Source organism: Dermacentor albipictus, chromosome 10, assembly GCF_038994185.2.
Source record: "Dermacentor albipictus isolate Rhodes 1998 colony chromosome 10, USDA_Dalb.pri_finalv2, whole genome shotgun sequence".
Lineage (NCBI taxonomy): Eukaryota > Metazoa > Arthropoda > Arachnida > Ixodida > Ixodidae > Dermacentor > Dermacentor albipictus.
In genome coordinates, this window is record NC_091830.1 from 82451907 (window position 1) to 82476613 (window position 24707).

At 47.8% G+C, this 24707-nt stretch overlaps 1 protein-coding gene across 3 annotated transcripts in view; it reads right to left on the bottom strand.

Moving 5' to 3' along the window:
- LOC135904231 (uncharacterized) overlaps positions 1-24707 on the bottom strand; it is a 121801-nt gene that overhangs the window by 46626 nt on the left and 50468 nt on the right. For all 3 annotated transcript variants that reach the window (XR_011509018.1, XM_065434871.2, XM_065434873.2), the window contains one exon: positions 11734-11785. Coding sequence is in view for 2 of the 3 variants with exons in the window: in XM_065434871.2 (XP_065290943.1) it covers positions 11734-11785 (52 nt within the window). In the remaining variant the exon portion in view is untranslated. The remainder of the gene's footprint in view (positions 1-11733; positions 11786-24707) is intronic.

The window sequence follows — 24707 nt, forward strand, 5'->3', positions numbered from 1 at the left end:
GAGTAAGAGAATCTCCAAATTGCCCGAGCCCGACCCGCGGGCCGGCCGGGCTGAGTCCGGGCTTTCGAGCCGGCCCGAGCCCGTGCACAGCGCTAATAAGGTTTATTAAGGAAAATTAAGGTCGATGAGGGTGGATTAAGGTGTATTAAGGTGCATTATATAGGATTAGGGTGCATTAAGGTGGATAAAGGAGGACTAAAGTCGATGAAGGCGGTTGACGGTGGATTACCTTGAAATACGTTGATGTGCTAAACATTATAGCCTGCAGAATATTTCTTGCATTGCAGCATCATGACCACAATAGTGATTGAATACTCAATGTGCGTTACGAACGTGAATCGATGCATTGATTTCGGCAAGTGGTAAACCAATAAAAAAGTTTCCGAACAGAACAAAAACACGAAAAGGTGGTTCTAAAACATTCGCTAACAAAGCGAAGATTCCTGGCTTGCGCCTAGATGTGATATCAAGAGCAATTGAGCGCGATCACGTGAACATCCCCTGCGAATTTAAGGCAGAAAGCTGGGCAAGTTGCTGTTTATTCGTATAAGGGGGCATCGCACTAGCGCGTAAAGAAGCACACGGACAGGAACATAAAAAAGACAGACCGAATGCTAGACGTTAAGTGGCTTTATTCTCAGGTGGACACAAATATATATGCAAGAAGACACATGGTGCTTTATCAATCCCTCAAGTGCATGCGCAAGGGTACCTTATTGTGCAAGAATTGTATATCTTTTACCGTCAAAGATATGTTAAGTTTGCTGACGCAAGCCTGTTTTTGCCGATGAAAAATGCAGGTCTCGAGTATTTCATGCTCACTCTGTTCTGTGACAGAGGTAATCACTTGAGTCTTATCAAAGAGCGGCATGCAATCGTTCTCAGAGCGCTTGCAATGTGCCGCCAAGTGCCCAGAACTTGATGGTGCCTCGAAAAGCAGCTTGTGCTCCATCAGTCGAACATTGATACACCCGCCAGTTTGACCGATGTAGCAACATCCGCATGACACCGGAATTCTGTACACCACATTTGTCCTGCACTCCACATAAGGCAGTTCATGTTCAATTGGGCAGGGTCGTTTCCACCAAGTGGCGCCCCTGCCAACTTTGCAAAGTTTCCCGAGTTTATCCCGTGCCATGAGCAGTACTCGTACATTGCCTTTCTCCGCCAGCATTTTAAGGCGGTGTGTCAGCTGGTGAATATAGGGCAGTGCCACGCATCTAGCCCGCTCATAAGTTTGTCGCTCAATCGTCAACGCCCGATCACCAGCTATAAGCACTGTTGTCAGACCTTCAGCCATGGACGCCACAAGTTCACTAGGAAACCCTGCCTTTCTCAGGTGAACTGCCTGTAAATGTGCACTTACATGAACCTTGTGTTAGCAGGACTTGTCCTGGGCAGAGCGTAAGCATGTCTTGGCGGTCCCTCTCTTTACTAATTTGGAGTGGGCCGGATGAAAATTTTGCTATACTTTTTTCGACTTTGGCTGGTACATATAACAAGTGCGTGAGTCGCTGAAGAAAAAACGAACATCGAAGAGCTAGCTGTAGGCTACCATCGTAGTTGTGCTCATGGGTGAAAGTCAGTTGAGCACATGACCTTAAAACAGCTAACGTGCTTTGGACTATCGCCTCGTTCCAAACACCTTGACCAGTCTGCGCGACCAGCAGAAAGTCATCTACGTACCTAAAAGGCAATAATTCACTTAGAACGTGGCCGATGCATGAGCCTATGCACACTCTCTCCCACTGGATGAATCTACCAAGCTAAAAATTTACAAAAGCAGCTAGCAGAAAGATAAAACTGTAAGAGCGTTAAAAAATTTTCATAGAAATACCCGCATCGTTTTGGAAGCCCACAGTTCCCGACAATTCAATTCTGTCCTTGACTGACGCTAAAATATCACTTTGAGCAATGGAATCAACCAGGTCTGCAATGTCAATCAAAAAAGAAAAGTTAGCTTGCAATGACCTCCCTTCGTAAGAGAAACAATCAATAATAACCTTTGAATTACACACTCTGAAGAGTCATATCATAAGAAGCCAACAATCAGCCCTTGGTTAACCCCCTTTCTTCTCGCTACACTCTGAAGAGGTCATCAATTCAAAGATGGTTCAAACATTTTTGGAGGAATTTAGAAAGAATACACTGCCAAGAACCTGTCTCAGTGAGTATCGAATGTAGGGGAACCTCTGGATTGTGAGTTTTCGCCTAAAAATACAGTCAAGCAGTTTCTATCGGCCCCTTCTATTTTTTTTTAATATAAGCCACATTTACCTTTTTACTGAGGGATATTGCGTGCTTGTTGAACTTTGCGGCGGTTGAATGCTTTGCACAAAATTCTTCGATATAGCCTCACGTGCCTTCTCTTGGAACAGTTGCTTCGGCATCACTACAAACCCGCCCTCCTTGTCGGACACAAGAAAAGTAAGATCATTGGCAATAGTCTACGCTGCCTTTCACATTGCGTTTCGGCTTCCCAGAGCAGAAATTACCCCTTAGGATACAGTCGGTGTTCGTCCGCAGGTGTGAGTCGGCCACCATCTATCTCAATGTGCGATTCAGCCGTTGCCGCTTGCAGTGCGCCTATATAGAACCTTCCTCCTCTATCAGATGGGCCGGGTGGCTGTCCGTGGTGACGATGTCCTCGTCCGTTTTGATGGTCTTGCTGGCGGAGTGCACTACGTCATGGAGCTCCGCCGTCCAGGTTTCGTTGTCTGATTTCCTGTGCTCTAGTGGGGCGTACCTTACGGAACCCGTCCCAGTCCGCCCACTTATGTAAAATGTTGTTGCCCCGGCAATGGTTGGGCATCGTAATTTCCATGATGCAATGGCCGCTGCCCAGGTCGACGCCAGCGTTGTGCTTGTTTCTTTGTCTGTGTGGTCGGTCTTGATGAATGTAAAGTCTGGTGTGGTGTCTGGCTCTACGGAGTTGCCGATGCAGGTGGGATGAGCGGGGTCAGTGATAAGGGCGCAGTTGTGGTCCAGGGTATCGCGTGATAGGTCCCTCTCTTGGCCGTGTCCTTCACGTAACCACACGCTTGATGGGCGGCGTTGAAGTACCCTCCGGTCAGCAACGTGTTTTGTGTGGCTTTGGTGCTAGCTGTGTGTAGTAGGGTCTTGAATTTCTGTGTTTGGTGCTTGGAGATACTGTAGATGTTGGTGATAAGCAGGCTCCCTTTCCTTTGTTTCCATGGGATGATTTCGGTGAAGGTGTATTCCACCCTGATGCTGCCCTGTATGAGTTGGTGCTCGTGGAACGTGAACCCTTTACGGGCGAACGTGCAGACGCCCCTTCCCTCCACCAGGCTAACGTGAGCGCGATACACAGGAAGGTTGGGGGTCACCGTCGCCGTTTCTTGCAGCAAGATGATGTCGGGTTTCTTGATTGCTGTGGTGATGTGTTGTTGCAGCGCTGCTCTCTTGTTGTAACTATGGCAGTTCCACTGCCATACCATAAGGCCCGGTAGCGACACTATTGTGGATTGCGGCTGGGACGTGGTTGTGGCGAAGTTGGGACTTACGTTTGTTCTTGGAGGCATGGGTGGTTGGCGAATTGCGCCGCAAAAATGGGGCTGCATACTATGTGTTTGAGGGTCTGTTCAATTAAGTCGATATGCTCTTGTATGGCGCGGAAGGACATGGTGATCAGCTCCTCCAGCCCCTCCAGTCATTGGTCGGTGACGGCAGCCGTGCTGGCGAAGGTTCTAGCGAGCGCTTTAATTTTGGCGTCCAGCATAGTTTCCATTTCGGTCACGTCCTTGTAGTGTTGTGTTGAGGTGCGTGCTCGTTTCTTTAGGGTTGGGTCAGCGGTCTTCTCCTCCCGGTGCTAGTCTTGGGTTGTGGCCGTTGATTGTGTGTTTTGGGGTGATGGCGCATCGGTGTTCTGTTCAGGGGTAACGGCGGGTCTAGGTTCGGCGCGAGCTCATTTCTTGGGGGTCGGGTTAGTGGCCTTCTCCTCCTGGGGCTCTTCTTGGGTTGTGTCCATTGATTGTGTGCCTTGCCGTGATGGCGTCTTGGTGTTCTCCTACAGGATAACGGAAGGTGTAGGTGTCTCGGGTGACAGAGCTGAACAGGTTCCTATGGAACATGTTCCTGAGACGAGAGGAAGTCCACAATACGAGCACAGACTAAGAAATCTGAGTCAGTGCTAGGCTGGGTTCGCGTTACTCGGAGTTGTTTCTTGACTTTGGATAGCTCTTGGGCAAGCTGGCGCGTGATTTCTACCAGCGCCGCATTGGTTGCGCGGAGTTGTTCGAGTTCCTTGTAGCAGGCGCCGGTAGTCCACGCCTGCCAGCTGCTCGGAGTGCTTCGACTACTAGTGGCGCTTCTAGAGATAGCGCTTATGCTTTTTCACTTCGCCCTTTACTGCGTTGGCCCAGTTGACTCTGTCACGGGAGCACGATCGCCTAGCGCCGCAGCTATTCCCCTCAGAAGAGTCACGACGGCGGGATGCACTGCACGAAGCATGACGGGAAGCGTGGCGTGAGGCATGGCACGACGCACTCCGGTATCCGCTACGGAAAGCACTGCGCGAGCGTGAGCGTCCAAGACGTGGACACGAGCTTGGTTCGGATGCTTGCTTTTGCTGTTCTTTGGCGTTACGGCGTTCCCATCGCCGTCGCTGCACGACGCTATACCCCGTGCTTCACCAGGAACCCGAAAGAGATAACGACTTCTGCGGTCACCACCCAATAAACAGAATTTCCGGGTGCCACGTTATCGGAGCTCGCCAAGATCTCGGAGCTGCTCCGACGAAGCAGGCTGAGTGCCTCGTAGCATTTTCCACCCGATACGATTGCACCGATGGAACCAGCTGAACGTGTTTCGAGAGCCCCGTCTCAACCCGGCAAATATCGAATCGCCCGTCAATGTGCCACAAAGCGCAAGAGAGCGACCAACCCAAGATACGGTAAAATACCTGTAAAACGTGTTTACTTTGTTCCTGTGTAGTACATCTTTTCTTAGTGGTCTGTAAGCTACTAAAATGAAATGAAGTTCTACTGTAGGACAACGGTAAATGATTCCTTTCGTACGTGAATTTTACCGAACGCATGCCAACACATTGGCAGTAACGAACTCAGAGAGAACGTCTTCTCGCTGGATGGGGAGGATATATTATAATATGTACCACTTCTGAAACTTCTTACTTCGGTAAAGGCATGTCTTGCGGAGAATGCTGACGTTTGCGCAATGCGAACTTGCATATATTTGAGAAGCAGCCTTTTCTGCAGAGGCTGCTTTTCTTTATCGGACCGCGTGTCGCGGAAGTTTCTTGGCCATGTTTTTGGCAAATGATGACAGCGCTTCCTAAAATGCTTTCCGAGGCAGAATATGTGGTAGATTCTTACGAATACTACTTAAGGTATTTATTTTAACGGAGCAAAACAATGTTGTGTCACCTGAGACTATAATGTGAGTGTTGAAGTAAAATTGCGGAAGACTTAACATTATTGGTGAATTACCTGACACGTTTCGCATGCAGATTTTAGACATAAACAATACGGAAAATATGTGCACTTTAGTTGGTCCTATCGTTTCGTTGCAAAGACCAGCTGCCGAGCGATACTTTCCATTCCACGATTACAAAGCTAAGTGTTGCTCTTTGATATTTGGAATCTGCGCTGAACCAAACGTGCCCTCGCCGGATGAAAATTGGCTCTAACATTCAGATACACCAATATTTGGCTGCTCGATTCCTTTTGTAAGACCAAAAGTTACGTGCTTAATCTGCAGTCTTAATATTTCATGTTTGCCTACTACATGACTCGGCAGTGTATATTGGGCCAGAGAAAGCGCCAAAATCGGAGCATTTGATGTGTTGATGAGCTCCTGAATTCAGCTGCCGCGCCAACTGAGACGACATTTGTCAACAGTTGTAGCCTGCTTACGTGATGCAAAGGCGGGTGACTTATCCAGTTTTTCCTGATGAGTTCGGCATAAGAATATATATTTACACGTTCTTGTGTTCTATGTGCAACGACAACATTAATATTTTAGAAACTGCGACTAGAACACACATTCGTGCAGTACAAATTAATTTCATTTGCAACTGACACGGAGCGTGCGGTCAAACGGTATACACACGAAATACACAGAAAAAAAGATCATTTGCACGCAGCACATACGTGTAAATAGCGTGTAGGGTTCATTCGGTAAATTTGTCAGAAACGTCCTTAGGCAATTTATCAAACATACTATGCGTGCGAAGTTGCGTTTGCAGGCGCCTTACCTAAAAATCAGAACCATTTCCAACTAGCCTTTGAGAACTCATATTCACCCGTACTAGAATGACTAATTAGTTATTCATGATGGTTAGAGTGACCATACTTAAGTATGGTAATTCTAACTATCATGAAGATGTTGAAATCGGGCTGCTGCGGCTTGAACTGGGAAGGCCTCAATGGGAAGAAAGCTTCCCGCATCGTGGGATGTAAGCTACATTTTTACTCGAACGAGAAGAGAGGGGGTTAACCGAGGGCCCCATTTTTATTAGTCATATAAGAAGCCAAGAAACACTGACACCAAGGACAACATAGGGGAAATCACTTGCGCCTAATAAATTAAATACAGAAACGATAAATGAGTGCAAATTAAAGTGGATGAAAAAACAACTTGCCGCAGGTGGGAACCGAATCCACAACCTTCGCGTTTCGCGTGCGATGCTCTACCACTACCAACTGCAATAAACCTCTTATAACCTCGTCGCCATCCGGTTATCTGCCAGAACATACTGTTAGATATGGCGCCGTTTCCTGAGGCTACTTCGAGTTCCCCAAACCACTTCGAATCGCAGCACAGCTAATTGAGGAATGCAGAAGCAGGGGTGCCACATTCCTGAGGCAGGACACTTGCAAACAAGTTCGTACGCCGCCGGGATTAGAAGGGGCCATCGGACAATAGAGCCCAATCGTCACCCCTCTTCGCCTTTGAAGAAGGCATTTGCCCCCACTGCGGAGCCGTACCACCGGGAGCAGGTGGGCCCTCGTACAATGGAGCATGAGCGCCCCCCCTTCTCCACCTTAGAAGAAGTGCATTGCAAGTCAGCGAGGCAAGACCGCAGAGAGCCGCCGGGTGTGACACCGCGACACGGGCGCCAACGATTGGCCGAAAATGGCGTCATCTGAGCGGACTATCCCATTGGTCAAACATGACGCGACTTCCAGTGCTCGAAGGGTTTATAAGAAGCATTCCAAAGAGACCAGAGCATTTCCCTGATTCCCTGATTCACCTCTCTCGAACTTCTTGCCGCGGGCCGCAGCGCCCGAGTTGCTGCCGGCCCGTAATGACTGTACGACTGTTACTTGACTCTCACCTGTCTGTATTTAATGTAAAATAAACCCTACCAAGTTTGGTTTTCATCCCGGAGTCCGTCCTCCAACCCCTACAATACATAGCCAGCATACATGTGAAAGTGCGGTTCAAGCGCTCCGTGTGGCGATTCCTATGGGGATGATAAAATCGGTTAGTTCAGTTTCAGTAGATCAAGATTGAGAATGTGGACTATTACTTCGGACAAAGATTTACACCCGCGGTCATTAAGCAATTCTGAAGTAAGGTAACATGAGATAGTAGAAACAACGCAACCTCACTTGCAGAACTCGTCAGCGGGGATCGAGGGACCACATTGCTTAATGATTAGCCACGGCTGCTAGTTTGTGTCCTCAAATGAATGTGGGAAGAGGCCCTAGCAAGTTCAGCATAGCGCAAGAAAAACGGTTCTGTAGGGAAGGCCAGCGAATGGAACAAGCAGATAGCGGCGGGTGCGTTTGATGATGTTGACATGACTGGCGAGCTGCCACGGCAGATTAGTTTGCAAGGCCTGGCTAAACGAAACGACTGCGGACACATTCGTAGGTAGCAGATACATCGAGTTACCCGCACTGATGTATCATGGAGATCACTGAGAACACTCCGGCGTAAATCTTTAGCGACAAAAATAAGAGTGTCAGGTTGGTCATGGCGGAAATACCAGCGGTACAAGATGCCATCCTGGAACGCGAATTGACAAATGGAAGCATGTCAGGCAAAATATATCGCACCTTCGATGATCGCTCGCAGGAAGTATCGCTTCGGTTCGTCACCAATGCAAGCCAAGTCAGACACGGGCTGGATGGTGTGCACATCAGCGTCGTTATGGTAGTCGACAGAATAGCGGGAAGCGCAATATTCATCACGATGTAGGCGGCCAGATTCATAAAGAGCCGAATATCAGTGTTGAGGGAAATTATCAATATTAAGGAATATCTTTTTGACGGAGGACCGCCAGCAGAGCGCGCGGTGGGCGGCAATAAAAGAATCGGCCTGCCGTATAAATCGACTCGGAATTTCGCCAACGCCCATACAACAGCCATAAGTTGAGTTCTCTGGTGGCGTAATTGTGCTTCGCGATCGATGTTTTCCAGCTGCTGTAAGCGATGACAATATCATGACAATGCTAGCGCTGGAGTAATACAGCTCCGACTGAGTGGCTTATTTCTTCAGTACGAGGTTTGGCAGGGACAGTGTGGTCGATGTAGGAAAATCAGAGGGTTGGTTAGCGGGTTCATGATATGTAACACCCAGGGAGGTTCTCGGATGTGCCTTCAAGAACGGATACATTTTCTGAAAAGCCCCGTAAGCAGATTCGCGTTGACGGCAAGATATTTCACAAAATGCAAGCAATACTCTATTCCGAGGAAGCTGCAAATATAATTAGCAGGGCGTGGAACAGGGATGTTGTTATTGCGTAGATTCGCTACGGGTCTGGTTGCAAGCCGTTACCCTGCACGAGGTGGCCAAACACGATAATTTGCCGGCGGCCACAATGGTGTTTCGACGAGCTAAGCTGAAAATTTTCCAACTGAAGATTGTCCAGGAAACCTAGGGGCTTCCTAGATTTGTTATGAAGCTTTATGAACAGAATCGCCCAGTTTATGTGAATGCTGCAGAGTGCTGATAACTTCTCTATCTGCTAAATGGGCCAATTTTCGTATAACGGTCCATTCGCGAATGCCGCTTTCGAACGCAGGACGCGGGTGATATGTATGCGTGGAAGATGCCTTAGCAGCGCTGTACAAGAGTTGCCGAAGCCGAATCCTCGCGGGAGGACGGTGTGGCCTGATTGGGAAACCTACGGTGAGACTAGCGTAAGCAGAAGATGAAAACGTTTAGCGCCAGCCACACACTACTGCGAGGCGCCCCCGGGAATCCCAGATGCCTCGTTGACACTAGGGGCCGCTACTGTCGGCTGTTTACGGGCGTCGTCGCCGCGCGGTGAGGCGTATGCACGGAAGAGGGGCAACGCGGCAGACGGTAACCCGCTTGCAGTACTGATGTTTGGCATCCGCGCGCTTTTTGCGCTCGCCTTGAGAAAACGCAGATCTGCTTATGAACATTTATCCGGTTGCGACGAATGGGTGCTATTGTATGTGATCGCTACCGTGCGCGTCTTGCTAGATCATCGAAACCAGAAATTTCGCAAGGCGACTGAAAAAAAAACGTGAACTTCATGTCGAGAAAAATTGTCATGTGTCGAACACAGTGGCGGAATACGTGCGCAAGTGTAATCACACGATAAAATGGTACAACGCTTCAATTATCGGAATGGAAAAGAATGTGACCACGAGGCTGCTGCTCAATTCTTTGTATATACGGCTAACAGAAAACACCCATTAGGACCTACCCTGTACCCTGCCAGTACCCTACCCTGTACGCTACCCTGTAACCTACCCTGTACCCTGGACCGGTACCCCGCCGAAAGTTTATCTTCGCTCCCTACGTCACGTAATACGGATATAAATTGACCCCGATGCATTGTCTGCAGCGCTGTGAACAAGGAACTCGTGTGTGTTACTAGACGTCTAATACTTTTTACTTGGCCAGTGACCGTAATTTTTTTGTTTCCTAAAACATGTTAACTGAGTGGGCGTGGTTTCAAAGAAAACTTGACTGTGGGCAGTTTCTGTGTTCGGGGAATTCAAGCCACCCGGCCCGTAGCTGCATGGAGTGTCCAAGTTCTTCTAGCGCTTCCTCGGCAGTTTTTGTCAGTCAGCCATATCTCAAATAGACGTAGCTTTTTGGAAACAGTAACAGGCGTGCTGTGTGTTCAACACGTGCGCTTCTGCCTAGACAAAATCGAACCATGCGGACAGTTTAGTGCCACAAGTGCGAGCTGGAGCCTGACCTCCGCTACCGGAGGACGTCAAGGCCAAGACTCGGTGTCAAATGTAGGGAAGAGTGTGATGACGTGTCTTTAAAAGAACATATCCCCTTGCGTGTTGTAGATTGTGTCATTGTTTTCAGCATTGCTGCCTTGTTCTCGAAAGCTTTGGTGCTATTGCTGGTAATGGTGTGAGTACTCATGTGTGATTGGCTGGTGAGCGACTGGTTAGGCCACCGAAGGTTTTACCGCCACGCTTTGGTTGAGTGAAGAGCGTAGGTTCGACCTAGGACCCGGACTCTGGCGTTTGAATGAAGCAGCTCTTTATGAGACAAAGGCTATTCCATCTGTGCTGCTGCTTCGCACATGAGTAGTCGAGGGCCACCGACTTCGGACTTCAAAAATGTTGCTATCTAAATAATACAGAAGCTAGCAGAAGAAAAAGGGAAAGGAACATAACTCTTGCTACCCGTCAATGGGCTTCCCTAATCTGCCTTGCACACTGAAACGAAGGGAAGCGATGTGACCAGGAGGCTGTGCTGTCTGGCTACATTTTGGAATAATAGCACGAAAACAAGCGTATATGCGCGAAGTAGAGGAGGAACTCCTTGACTTGGAGCGCATGATATATAGATGGAAAGTGGCCTAATAAACCCACTATGGGCACGGTATGTAATATTCACAATAAAGCCTAGACGTTACTATTGTAAACTAGATTTCTAGAATGCCTGATCTCAAATTTCCAGCATCTGAATATCAGCCATTAGCGAATAAGGTTCATAGCACAAACCACAACGCAATCCTACGAGAACAGCAAATCTGACTTGAGGATTAATGCCAACAATGAACCCGCTAGAGCGTTCAGAAAGTAAGGACTAGGCGATATATTGCAAATGTGAGGGACAGCATTGTGCACAAAAATATAGAATGACGCCTAAGTAATGTAAAGTTGGGCGTGTCTAGTCGCGGAAAAAAGCTGAAACAGAAAATGGACATCTGTACTCAATGGTGGAGAAAGTAAATTTCTTAAATATTGGAAATAAAGTTAGCTTCCTCGCTTTAGCACCTCGTCGATTTTCGTTGCAGGCCTAAAGATATTACTTATCAGAAACTTCCCTCTAACTAATGCAGAAACAGAACGAACGGAATGCGGTGAAGTGGGGAATACAGTATATGGTAACGTCAGCGCAAAGAATAGGGACGCAAACAAAAGCACACAGATGAACAAAAAAGCGGGGTTTTCGTTCGTGTTCGTATTGCTTGCGCTGACTACGCCATGCAAACTAAGTATCAAATCGCTCATCAACAAGCTTTTTTGTAACATACTCAACGCATTGTTTAACTGCTGTACCGAACGCCCTCGAAGGTTCTCCACCGGAAATATATCTTGCACGTTGCATACAAATTACTGCAACGAGGACGTACTGTATATAGCATGCAGGCATTCCCGTTCTTACGATCTTCCCTATATTGTGTGGCAGTTTGTTACCCAAATGTGCTTTTTAAAGGAAAGGAATACATACTTGCAATTGTGCTAATATTTTCCTGCAGTTTCTAGACTAAAATTGTTGTTTATAAATAAGAGTGCTTACCTGAGATTTTGACGACATTTCCTTTATGTACCCAGGTCTTGTTTATGTAACCCTGGAGAGAACAACACTCATTTGTATAGGATGGTGATCATAAATAAAAAACGGCAATAAATAATAAAACATTATGTGGCTTTACGTGCCAAAACCACCTTATGATTATGAGGCACCCCGTAGTGGAGCACTCCGGAGATTTCGACCACCTGGGGTTCTTTAACATGCACCAAAATCTAAGCACATTTGTGTTTTCGCATTTCGCCCCCATCGAAATGCGGCCGCCGTGGCCGGTATTTGATCCAGCGACGTCGTGCTGAGCAGCCCAACACCATAGCCACTGAGCAACCATGGCGGGTCTCAATAAATAATGATTACCGTTAACATGAGCACTCACCCTTGTCCATTAAACATTCCGAAGTTGGTTCATCCAATGAGCTATGTTTACCACATGCAACTGCACCTTGTCGATAAAGCAATTAAGCCAAATGTGTGTGGATATATATATATATATATATATATATATATATATATATATATATATATATATATATATATGCTTATTTATTTATTTATTAAGTTGTGTGCAACATTTCTCTCTACAAGCAAACCTGTCTCGATTGTTTACTCTTCATTTTTACCCTCTGTTGGCTGACATGTATATTACACATTTGTTGATTCATTTTTGGGCATTTTAGGTTAGCGAAAGGCAATGAGAATAAAAATTCATATCATCGTATTCTGCTAAACATTAAATTGCTTCGTAGCTTGAGCTGGGCGGATCATGACGTTATATTTCCTAAGTTGCACAAGTCAGTATACCATGAATGCTGACAGGATTGCTAGAATGGAGATTTTTCATGTTAGTAATCCATTTTTTATCCACATCTTAGAGTTATCTAAGCATCGGGATTCCTGCAGGTATCGTTGAACCAGAAATAGTTTGTCACGGAACCAGGCCCAGTTGAAAAATTCATAAATTTATGGAATTGTAATCATAGTCAATATATATATAAAACGTGGATATTGAACTCAAAATAATACTGGTTTGGTTCAGGTTGAGCACGTTCTATTTTTGTCCTGGCTGAGAAATGATACAGAGAAATGACGAAGTACAACGACTCGACACCAGCGGACAGCTTTGAACCGGCTTGCGAAGAGGCTTGGCGCAGTGCACTTTTTGCTGCTTCATACGCAGTAATGTGCTAGCTGCTACCAAATAGTGCGCCCTCAAATTTCACCAGGAGTAGGCAGAAATCGTTCCGCTGGCAAATCTGAAGGCACCGCGATTGCAGTTCTACGTGAATATATATTACTGAAGTGTATAGTTACTCAGCAACAACTGCAATGCACATAAAGAAGGTCGTCCGAGGCAGTTGCGTTGCTGGAGCACGTGGCACGTGGAGCTGAGCCAAGATGCGACCATTCGTGCGATTGCGCTTTCCTGCGTTCATTTTTTGCCGTCATTCACACTTCATACTCGCGTGGCTTTAGAAATTGGCTTCTAAGACGTATAAGCCAAAGTAGTCAATATACCTGGCAGCGAAGCTTCCAGAGCAGCCCATGCGTGCAAAACATTGTGGTTCATCCGCAGTTCATGGTGCTTAGCGCCATCTGTATGAGGACGGAACACTTGAGGCGGAAGAAAAAAATATTGTGACTCCATGTCCGCTAAAAAGAGAAGTGACGTCATGTTACTTGCGAAAACACGAAATATGTTTTGGTGGCCTGACATGAGAGCTGTATAGTAAGATGCCCCACCAATCGACTTGATGTACGTTTCATGGTTGCAGATCGGAAAGCGGCGTAGGAAAAAGCCAGCCGTACTGAAGTCGAAATCGTACACTTGCATAAAACTTACTTTCTTAGGCCCATGAGGCCCATGAAACTTTAGGTGTAGAGTGCTGGTCCTGTCTCCGGACGCCAAGCCCGATGGCCAGCGCAGCTGCACAAAACAACTATAGTAGACAACTGTGTTGTGCTCGTAACTGACTACTTTTACTCAACAGGTTAAGAAACGATGAAGCTACCCGCGTCACCAAATTCAGGCAAACGTCGACAACCAAACAGCACAACGTGTTAGAGGAGGAGGAAGGGAGGGGGGGGGGGGGGGCGTATTGTAGCAGGTGAACTTTACGAGCGCGCCTTTCTGCACACTCCAAGTGCTGCGCTGCTTTGCAAGTGATAGCGGCGTTGGGCGCTGAAACAGAATGTATTTATTCAGAATAACAAAATAAAATGGTCTAGTTATTTCTTTACTCGTCATGCATATATAATATTGACCAAGAATTTTATTTTCATTGATTGAATCTATGTGTGTGTCGCTTTAAGTAAACCCGCTCTTTCCTTTCCCAATGTTCGTTCCCACCAATTATAGTCGCGCTTCAATCGCTGCTCCCATAACCACCCTTGCTGATGTCGGTGAGAATTTGTTCTGAACCACTTTTCGCCCGAAGCTTCGGGACCTATAGGGATCCGCTTTGTATAAGCTGTGAGAATGGTACGCGAAAAGGTGCACTCTCGAGGACGTGGGGAGTGACCACAGGACCCTCCCTGTGCGTGACCATGGGAGAAGTTGGAAGCAAGGTGGATGTCTGCCGAAAGGCCAGAATCGTGGACTGCGACAGATTTCGGGAAAATCGGCAACGAGACAAGAAGGAGGGCCCGATCGAAGACATTGGCGAATGGTGCAGAGAACTACTCGCGGACGTGGAGAAAGGTCCCGATGAGATCGAATGTACGGACTGACAACAAGAACCCCCTAGAGAAGGAGACAGAAGCCGTGGAGCCGGGGACGACGGCGCTCCCCAACCGTCCAGAGTGAACATCCGGCTGGCACATCTCGTTGCGGCCAAGAAATCCATGCAACAGAGAGCGAGTAAGCGAAAAGCTCAACAGGAAGATACGCAAGAAGATCGCCGAAATCAACCGGGAGATCGAGACACATTGCGCCCACCTGTGCGAGCAAGAATGGCAGGAGGTGTGCGACTCGATGAACGGGAACATGAGCGCGGGACGCACCTGGAAGATTCTCAGGCACTTGCTCGACCCGGCAAGCACCAGAACCGCGACCCATACAGAGATGGCCAAGCTGCGATACAAGTACAAGGACGACCCGGAGGTCTTCGTGGAAGAGCTCATGCAGACGCCCCTCACTCGACCGAACCGAGAGGGCAGAGCCACCCAGAGTACTGCGGGGCTCCCAACGAGAACCTGGACGCGTACTTTTCCGCGCAAGAATTTAAAACCGTCCTCCAGCTATTGAGGACCAAATCGGCCCATGGCCCTGACAGGATCACCAACAAAATCCAGAGGAACCTCAACGACGGCGCCATCGAGAAGCTCTGCGAGTGCATCAACACGTGCTGAAGGAGGGCCAAATTGAGCAAGAGTGCAAAACCGCGGACATCATACTCATACCAAAGCCAGGCAAGCAGCTGGAGGACCGAAACATCAGGCCGGTCTCCCCCATGTCCTGCGTTGGGAAAGTGATGGAGCGTGCCTGCCTCAACAACATGACGACGCTCCTCGAGAACAAGGACGCCTTCGGCACCCACATCATCAGTTTGCGGATGGAACTTTCTGCGCAGGACGACATGCAGCAGATCAATGAACATGTCGTAAACGCTCGGAGCGCGCACGTGCGCGCCCTGCTCGGGCTGGACAGCAAGAGTGCCTTCGACATTGTGAAGCACATGGCGATATGGGACCAGATCACCCGACTCAATCTCTGGGCGAGGTTCCACTGATATGTCAGCAGCTTCCTGAATGGGCGCGAGGCGACGGTCAAGATCGACGGGGCACCGCCGTGGATGGTCCGAATGGGTGGTGCGTGCACGCCGCAGGGCTCCGAGACTCTCCCCCTTGATTCAACGAATGTGTGGTTTTTATTGGCGAAAGGGCCAGGTATGGCCGAAGAGGGCCACGCAAGTGTTAGCGTTTTCGCAGTGGAATGATGGGTTCTATGAAGTAGATATCACGTGTCTGTGAAGGGGCCTAAATTATTCTTACTGTAAAGTGCGTAAAATGTACGTGTACTAAGATTATGGCGATGCCAAATGAGGTGTACTATGAGCATTAGGTGCATTTCAAAATAAGGATACGATATAAAAATGTTTAAGTTTCTAAAATTCACTGGAGCACCATGGCCTCGTTAGAGCCCTTGAGACACAAGGGCCTGGAGACATGTGCTATATAAAACAACTATCAGAGCGGCATCCTCTGGAAAGAGGATGCGCTACGAATTTATTGGGCTTATAACATGTAGGACAACCTCATTTAAAAAACTGAGGACTACTTTGGTGTTGAAAAATTGTTCTTTACCAAGAAACAAAGCTGGGTGAAGAGGTACGCAATAACGATATGCAAAAGGAAAATGTTTCTTTCAGATTCGGCTTTGCGGCACACCAAGAGGACGTGGAGGACGGTCAGCCTCTCGCCACACCGACCACATGTTGGCGGTTCATTTCCAGTAAGCAGAAAATGTGAGTACCAAATGTGTGCCCTGTTTTGAGGCGGCAGAATGTTCGCCGTGATTTTGTTGGGGAAGGCCAAAAACCTAACTGTGGCTTTATAATGTGCAGTTTATTATTTATGTCTGCGTTCCACATACGTTGCCAGTGTTGTCGCAGTTTCTTGCGCAAGAAAGGCATCAGATCTGTGACAGGAACAACAGCTGCAGGAGAAGGGTTTAGTGATGTGAGTGATGTGGCCATTTTATCAGCCAGTACATTACCCCCGGTACCTCTACGGTCAGGTACCCAGCATATTACTACATGTATATGTGATAGATAAATGCTGCATAAGAGGGAGTAAAGTTCAATGAAAACAGAATTTTTGTGCTTTTGTAATAAAATTAACGCATTTACGAGACTTAGCGAGTCTGTGCGTACAATTGCTCTGTCGAGTTTCAATTTCTGTAATGTTTTACTACAGACAGTGCTGCATAGGCTTCTGCAGTGAAGATACTTGTCTGCGGGTTTATTAAGTCAGATTTCGAAAGAGAGCGACCAACAGCAGCATAAGATACACCAGCATGTGATTTTCACGCGTCTGTGTACAATTCGGAGCAGCTGTATCTCGATTCAAGTTCACGGAAATGCATAGCGCTTTCGAGGTCAGGTGCGTGCTTTGTGACGTCTACAAAGGATACGTCACACTTTTTCACCTGCCACTCCCAGGGCGGTAATATGTTAGCTGCAAGCATCAGGCGATGTTCGAGAACTGGGACATCTATTTCCATGCTAAGTTCTCTTGCACGCAGTGCGAAAGGAAGTCTCATAGGGGGTTTATTACGAAAAATTGTTTCACACGTCAAGTCGTGAACAGCTTTTAAACACAGATCTTCTTCATTGGAGCGCACATTGAGAGAATAGTTGAAAGCTGACGTACGTTCTCTGAAAAGGTAGTGATCACTCGTCTCTTGTTCTAATTGCGCCAGTGGCCAGGCGGATACGCAGATGATGAACGGGGTCTAACATCTTTAGCGCGCTCGGTGCAGTAGAGTGATATACTACGGCACCATATTCTAATCGGGATCTAACTAGGCTCCTATAAAGATTCAGTAAACACTTCCTGTCGCTACCCTATGCTGCTTAGGATAGGACCAAGTAAATTCATAGTTTTTAGACATTTTGCCCTAAGCCATTTTATGTGTGAGGTGAAAGCAAGCCTCCAGTCAAGTATAACCCCTAGAAATTTTTGTTCACTGTTCACAGGTATTTGTTTTCCGTCCAGTTCTATGCAAGAATCTGTGACCAGGCCTCTCTTGCTTGTGAAGAGAACTCAAGAACTTTTGTGGGGGTTGATTTTAAATCCATTTTGGTCTGCCCACTTGGACACCTTGTTTAGGCCCTGCTGTACCCGTCTTTCACACAATGTAAGGTTGCACGATTTGAAACCTATTTGTATATCGTCTGCGTAGACAGAATAAAGAATGGCTGGTGGCAGTAAAGAACGAAGTGTGTTCATCTTGACGATAAAGAGAGTGCAACTGAGCTTTAATCCCTGGGGTACACCAGTTTCTTGTATAAAAGGTCTCCATAATACGTTGCCGATTGTCACGCGGAAGATGCGATTTGACAAATATCTTTCAATTGTGTTCAGCATATTCCCACGGATGCCCATTCCCGACAATCTCGCAAGATCCTGTAACGCCATGCTGTGTCATACGCCTTCTCCATGTTGTGGAATATTGACAGGAAAAGCTGTTAATGAACAAATTATTCACGGATATTTCTTTTAATGCGCACTAGGTGATCGGTTGTCGATCATCCTTCTCTGAAACCACACTGATTGGGATCGGGCATATTGGTGAGTTCAAGGAAATGTATGAGTCTGCGATTAACCATTTTTTTGAAAAGCTTACAGAAATTTGTAAGAGCTATTGGACGGTACCTTGCCGCCAAGGAAGGGTCCTTACCCTGCTTAAGAACAGGTACCACAATCGCTTCTTTCCATGTGGACGGGAGGCATCAGACAGCTCAAATGGGGTTGAACAGCGTGAGTAGTTTCTGATCATGTCATACATGAGTATGTCAGGTGCTGGTGCAGTGCTTTTGCTTGTGTGCAACACAGCTCTCAACTCGGCAATACTAAAAGGCCGGTTATACAGTTAATTCTGTCTGGATTTCTGTATGATTGGCTTACGTTCTTCTATTTCTTTAATTAAGCAAGGATTTGGAATAGTGGGTTCAGCTCGACACGCGTTCAAAGCGCTCCCCAAGTGACTCTTTCTGGTCCCTAAGTGTATCACCCTGTGTATTTACCAAAGGGAGTGAATATGTTTGTCGCCCTCTTATCCTTTTACCCTTGTTCGACACTTTGGCCTTATCTGTATAGGAGTTGAGGCACGATAAAAACTTCTACCAACTCTCTCTTCTGGCCTGTGTGCGAGTTCTCCTGCCTTGGCACTTTACTTTCGTAAAGTTAATAAGATTTTCCGCAGTAGAAGAGGCGCCTAGCAACCCCCACGCTGTGTTCTGTTTTTTACAAACAATTCCACAATCATCGTTCCACCACGAGACACGCAGTTTGCATGCCAAGCCATTTACTTCTTATATGCATTTAGATGCGATGCGACATCTATTATGAGGCTGCAAAATACTCAACGGTAGCATCAATTCCTAACGAGGACATGTCATCCAATGAGACACTAGTGAGAGTTGGGAATTTCTCCCAGTTGGTTGTATCACTCTTCCACTTAGGAGCCTGTGGTAGATATTCATTCTCTTTAGGTGTTCTTAGCAGCATGGGAAAGTGGTCGCTTCCGTAAGGATTGTTGGTAACTTCCCATTCGAGTTGAGGCAGTACAGACGGGGAAACAAGGCTAAGATCAATTGAAGAAAAGGTTGTGTTACCAAGACAGTAATATGTGGGTTCCTTCCTATTCAGCAGACACGCACCGGATGAAAAAAGGAAGTGTTCAACGAGACGACCTCACGCATCGATACGAGAGTCTCCCCACAAGCTGCTGTGTGCGTTGAAATCGCCAAGAACCACATAAGGATCTGGCAATCGGTCCATAAAGGACTGAATTTCATGTTTGTTTATTCGGTAATGCGGGGCTATGTAAAACGAGCAAATGTTGATGAGTTTGTTTACAACTCCAACCACCACTGCTACGAGGGACGTTTGTAGCTGCAAACGTTGACACGCTATGCTTTTATGAATAACAATGGCAACGTCGCCCGATGATGCTACAGCATCATCGCGATCTTCGCGAAACGTAGCATACTGTAGGAGAAAGTTTGTGTTTTCGATTTTAAGTGTGTTTCCTGTAAACACAGCAATTTTGGATTGTGTTTGTGGATAAGTTCTTGCAGATCATCAAGGTTTCTAAGAAGACCTCTGACATTCCATTGAATAACTTGTTATCCATATTTAAAGTAAATTGATGCTGTGTGTACGGAAACCGAAGTGATGTCTTAGATTATAGAGCTCTTTCGAGGCCCTGCAGCGGGGGTTTTGCCCTTTCTGAAGCGTTCGAGGGAGCCTGGCCGCTCCTTAGGCGCTTTGTGCGCCTTGAGGATAGGTGTAGCATCCATTGCCTCTTGTGAGGCGCCGGACGAGTGCTGCTGCGAGCGAGAAGTTATCAGAGAGAGTCCCGCCCTGGAGGGCAAGACCCCTGCGCCCACCAGCCTGGAGGTCGATGGGGATCCCTGAGGGATTGCGCTGCGCCGGCTATTGCCAGCGCCGGAAGGGGCCGGGGACATGGGGCAGCCTCGGCTGCTCCCAACTTCGGGGCCGATGTTCCCTTCTGCTTGGTTGGTGGAGCAGCGCTAGCTGCAACCACCGCGGGGGCAGACAGTGTAACTGCCGACTCACTGCTTGTGGCTCGGCCAACCTCCGGAGCCGTTGTGTCACTGGCCCTTGACGCGTCACTTCGGCAAATGTTTTCTTGGGCAGGTATGAAACCCGCCTGCGTGCCTCCTTGAATGATGTATTCTCTTCTACTTTGATCGTTACAATTTCTTCTTCTTTTTTCCAGGATGGACACGACCGCGAGTATGCGGCGTGCTCACCATCACAGTTGACACAGCGGAGAGTGTTTTCACGCGACTCAGCGGAGTGTTCATGAGCACTGTATTTTGCACAAATTTGGCGGCCACGGCAGTTCGATGAGCTGAGGCCAAATCGCTGGCATTTAAAACATCTGAGTGGGTTTGGGACATATTGTCTGACCCGGATCTTCAGATATCCTGTCTCAATACTATCAGGGAGCACACTTGAACCAAAGGTAAGAATTAGATGTTTTGTTTTATTCTCCTTGCCATCGCGCCTTAGCAGAATTTTCTTAACATCGATTACGTTTTGATCGCTCCAGCCTTCTAATAGTTCAACTTCCTTAAGCTCCATCAGACAATCATATGAAACTACACCACGGGTGGTGTTCATCGTGCGATGTGGGGTCACTGTTACTGGGACATCTCCAAATGATACAAGGTTAGGCAGTTTCTTGTGTTGCTTTTTGTCGCGGAGTTCCAAAAGGAGATCACCGCTTGCCATCTTTGATGCTTTGTAGCCTGGTCCAAGTGCCTGAAAAAGCGATATCGAAACAACAAAAGCTGAGATGGTTCTTGCTTGTTTTTCTTGGTTTTCAGAATGGATGAGATGAAATAGCGGGAAACTTTCTTTTTGGCGTCCAATAAATTCAAAAATTTCTTTGATGCGCCCCCTCTTGAGGGAGCGATCAGGTAGTGTAGAGAAGAAACTAGCCATATGTGAGAGTATTTTTCGGCAGCAGTGCCAGCCACCCACCATGGAGCCCACCAAGGGGACGCTGCAGGGACTGTAAAAAACGGCCTAGAAACGCCAGCTGTAAGCTACCACTGTAACCAAATATGATATAACCTAGCTTGGCTACTCATACATGGTTAACTCTAGCCGCCGTGGAGAAAGGATATAAATAGAAGAGAGAGAAAGAGAGGAAAGGTCAAAAAGTGAGAGATAAAGACGAAGTTCGAGGAGGGAGAGACAGGAAAAGGCGACTGCCGATGTCCTTCAGGTGGGTCAGTCTGGAGGAGCCGTCTATGTCAAGCCGAGGCCGAAGATGTGTGTTGCCTCCACAGGGGGGCCTTAACTGTTCCAAACACCCAGCATCGGCTCAACCTCCAGTATCCCACTTTCCCCAGACACGGCTACGCGCGGGAGGGTCCAACCCTCGTGTACTCGGGAACGTGGTGTCTCAACACACCCAACGCCTGCTGACGCCCCTTTGGCGGGCCCCATGATTTTCAACCTCGTCATGATAGGCCTGCTGGAGCGTCTCGACGTGATAGAGGGCATCAATCAGACGACCTACGCAGATGACGTGGCGGTGTGGATCACAGAGAACACGAGCGTCGGCGAAATGCAAGACCGGCTGCAGCGGGGCGTCCAGGAGGTGGAGCGGCATCTCGAAGACACGGGACTCGGCTGCTGACCCAACAAGTCGGAGATCCTGCTCCACAGACCGCACAAGAAAGGCCCCTCCCGCAGGTCGTGCTCGACACTCGTCGTTTGCGCGTCATGACGAGGGAGGGGACCCGAATACCGACGGCGTCCAAGTTGTGAGTGCTCGGCCTGTGGCTGGAAGAGAACAATACCAACTGCCAGCTGGCTGCCCGAATGCAGAAGAAAGTGGCCGCCTCCACACACCACGTGCGGTGGGTCACGAGCAAAAGGTAAGGAATGGAGGAAGACAACGTTACGAGGCTAATGCAGGCATACGCGCTGAGCCACATAGCGTACATCGCCGCGTACGCCGACTGGAACAGGAGCGAAACCGACAAGCTGAACGTGGCGATCCGCAAGGCGTTCAAGACCACTCTAGGAGTACCCCAGTACACGCCAACCCCCATGCTCCTCGAGCTGGGCGTACACAGCACGCTCGAGGAGATCACTCAGGCGCCGAGAATCCGCAGCTTCAGAAGCTGTCGAGCACCAGAACGGGAAGACGAATCCCAGACCTGCTCGGCATTCGATATCGCGAGGTGCGGGGACTGAAGGAAACAATGCTACCGGATCTCTGGGACGCCATACAGACGGAAAACATGCCGAAGAACGTACACCCGGTGAGTGATGTGCAAATACGTAAACGCATGGCGACAGCAATCCTCGCGGAGCACGGCAGATGAGAAGGCGTCCTCTTGGGGGAAACCCACCAGAGGCGTTGGCTGCCTGTGTTCCTTCGAGCGTTCTGCTGCTCGTCTTGAAAAGCTGCTAAAGAAGCGGCGAGTAGAATGCCAACTATTTCGTCTTCTTCGTCGGAGCTGATTATTCTTCACAAGTGGTTAGCAACCGAGAGCGGCTGGCCAGACGACGGCGGCGTGGTGACGACGCTCGCGTGCGCGCGTTGAGGACGGACGACCGTTACCAAGAGTTCGTGACACGTGTGACACGAAAACGCTAGATGCTCCGCCTTCCCTGCTGCGCGGGCCGCCAGCCAAGCCGTCCGGTATGAACAGGCGCGCGCGCTCACCGGCTCGCCGCATTGAAAATCCGCTTGGCCGCTTAGACGCTGCGATTTCGGCGTGAATGTGCTTTAGCCTTCTGTGATCTGTGATTGCGCAACATGTTTATATGCCTTGTTTCACGCATTATACACAGTGACTTTTCCTTAAACACTTAGATTTATTGGAGACTTTTACGTATGTTTAAATACCTTGTTGCGAGGTATTCTGCCTACGTGCAGCGAACCTTGTTTCAAGTGACGCTTTTTGCATTTATGAAGCTCTACTTTCGCATTTGTATATTTCATAGTATCTTCGCATTTCTAACGTACGAGGGCGAGCCAACCGAATGCGGGCCAAGCCATTCCGCCCATTAATGGTTGGCTTTATTAACTGCGAGGCATGCGCGTAGCGCAGAGCGATCTCTCATTTATCAATGTGACACACTGAAGTAAGGATAAATATTCTTTATTGCGCTCATACAGTGCGTTGAACATGGTTCTCTGATATAATTAACGATAATGGACGCTCTAAAAGTTCCGCAACCTTGTGTCGTGAGGTTTTTGACAGCTGAATGTGTTTCCCAAAAAGAAATTTGTCGCCGTATGGCTGCCGTGTGCGTTTAACATTGTATTTCATTGGCTACTTTGAATCATTGGAGTAAATGGTGCAAAGAAGGACGTGAAAGTTGCAAATACAATCCAAGCCCTGGCCAAAGCCACCGCGCAATAACAGCCAACACAATTGCAAAAGTTGATGAACTGATAAAACAAGAACGGAGGATAAGCATCGATGAACTGGCTGAGCGTGCGAACAACAGCGACTGTTGGTTCACACCATGAGTCATTAAAAATATAAATTATGGGGTTTACCGTGCCAAAGACACTCTCTAACTATGAGGCACGCTGTAGTGGAGGACTACGGAAATTTGGACTGCCTGAATTTCTTTAACGTGCACCTAAATCTAAGTACACGGGTGTTTTCGCATTGTGCACCCATCGAAATGCGGACGCCACGGACGGGATTCGATCCTGTGACCTCGTGCTCAGCAGCCGAATACCATAACTACTGAGCAACCATGGCGGTCACCATAAGTCATGAACTCTCCATTATCGGCTCTTGTGTGCGCAATGGATGCTGAAGATTTTGAACCAAGGCCAGAAGACGAAGAGGTTCGGCGCTGCCTTGGCTCATCTGATCCGATATCACAGTGAATTTGACGACTTGTCCGCGATTGTGACCAGGGACGAATTATGGTGCCACTGCTACGAGCCTGAAACACGACGGCAAACCTTACAGTGTAAACATTCGAATTCACCATTCGAGATAGAGTAAAGGCCGTCATTTCCACCGGAAATGTAGTGGCTTTTTTTTCGATCGTCAGGAGCCATCACTGATCAAATTTAGTAGACCTGGAGACGCCATAAATCCTATCCGATATCCAGAAATGCCGGATCGGCTAAGTGTCGCAATAAAAAACAAACGATTTGCGAAATTTGGCGAGTGGGGTAACTTTGGTCCACGATAATGCCCGTCGCAACTTCGCTGATGTGGTTAACGCAAAACTGGCAAAGTTCAATTGGGAAACGCTGCAACATCCGCCATACAGCGCAGACCTGTCGCCTTGCGACTTCCACATTTACGGGCAATTGAAGAAGCAGTTCAAGGGACTAAGATTTGTGTAGGATGATGACATGAAAGAGTGAGTTAGAGACGTTCTGAAGCAGCAACCCAAGAATTTCCATGAGACGGGAATCACGCGACTCATTGGTCAGTGGGACAAATGTCTAAATGGTCATGGAGACTACTTTTCAATTAAGTACGCCGTTTGTCATGTATTCATATTGGCTAACTTTCATTTGTCTCGACCTCGTATATTTTGCAGAACTGCTTTTTATGTGTGCTCTCTGTTGCGACTACAATTTAGGAGCAATTACTCGCAATACACAACCGGTGAGAGCTGCTTCTGTACAATAAATTGCAACAAAGAACAACGCCAGTAATATTTTTCTCTGGCCATTGCATTTGTACAGAAATATAAACAAGGTTCTT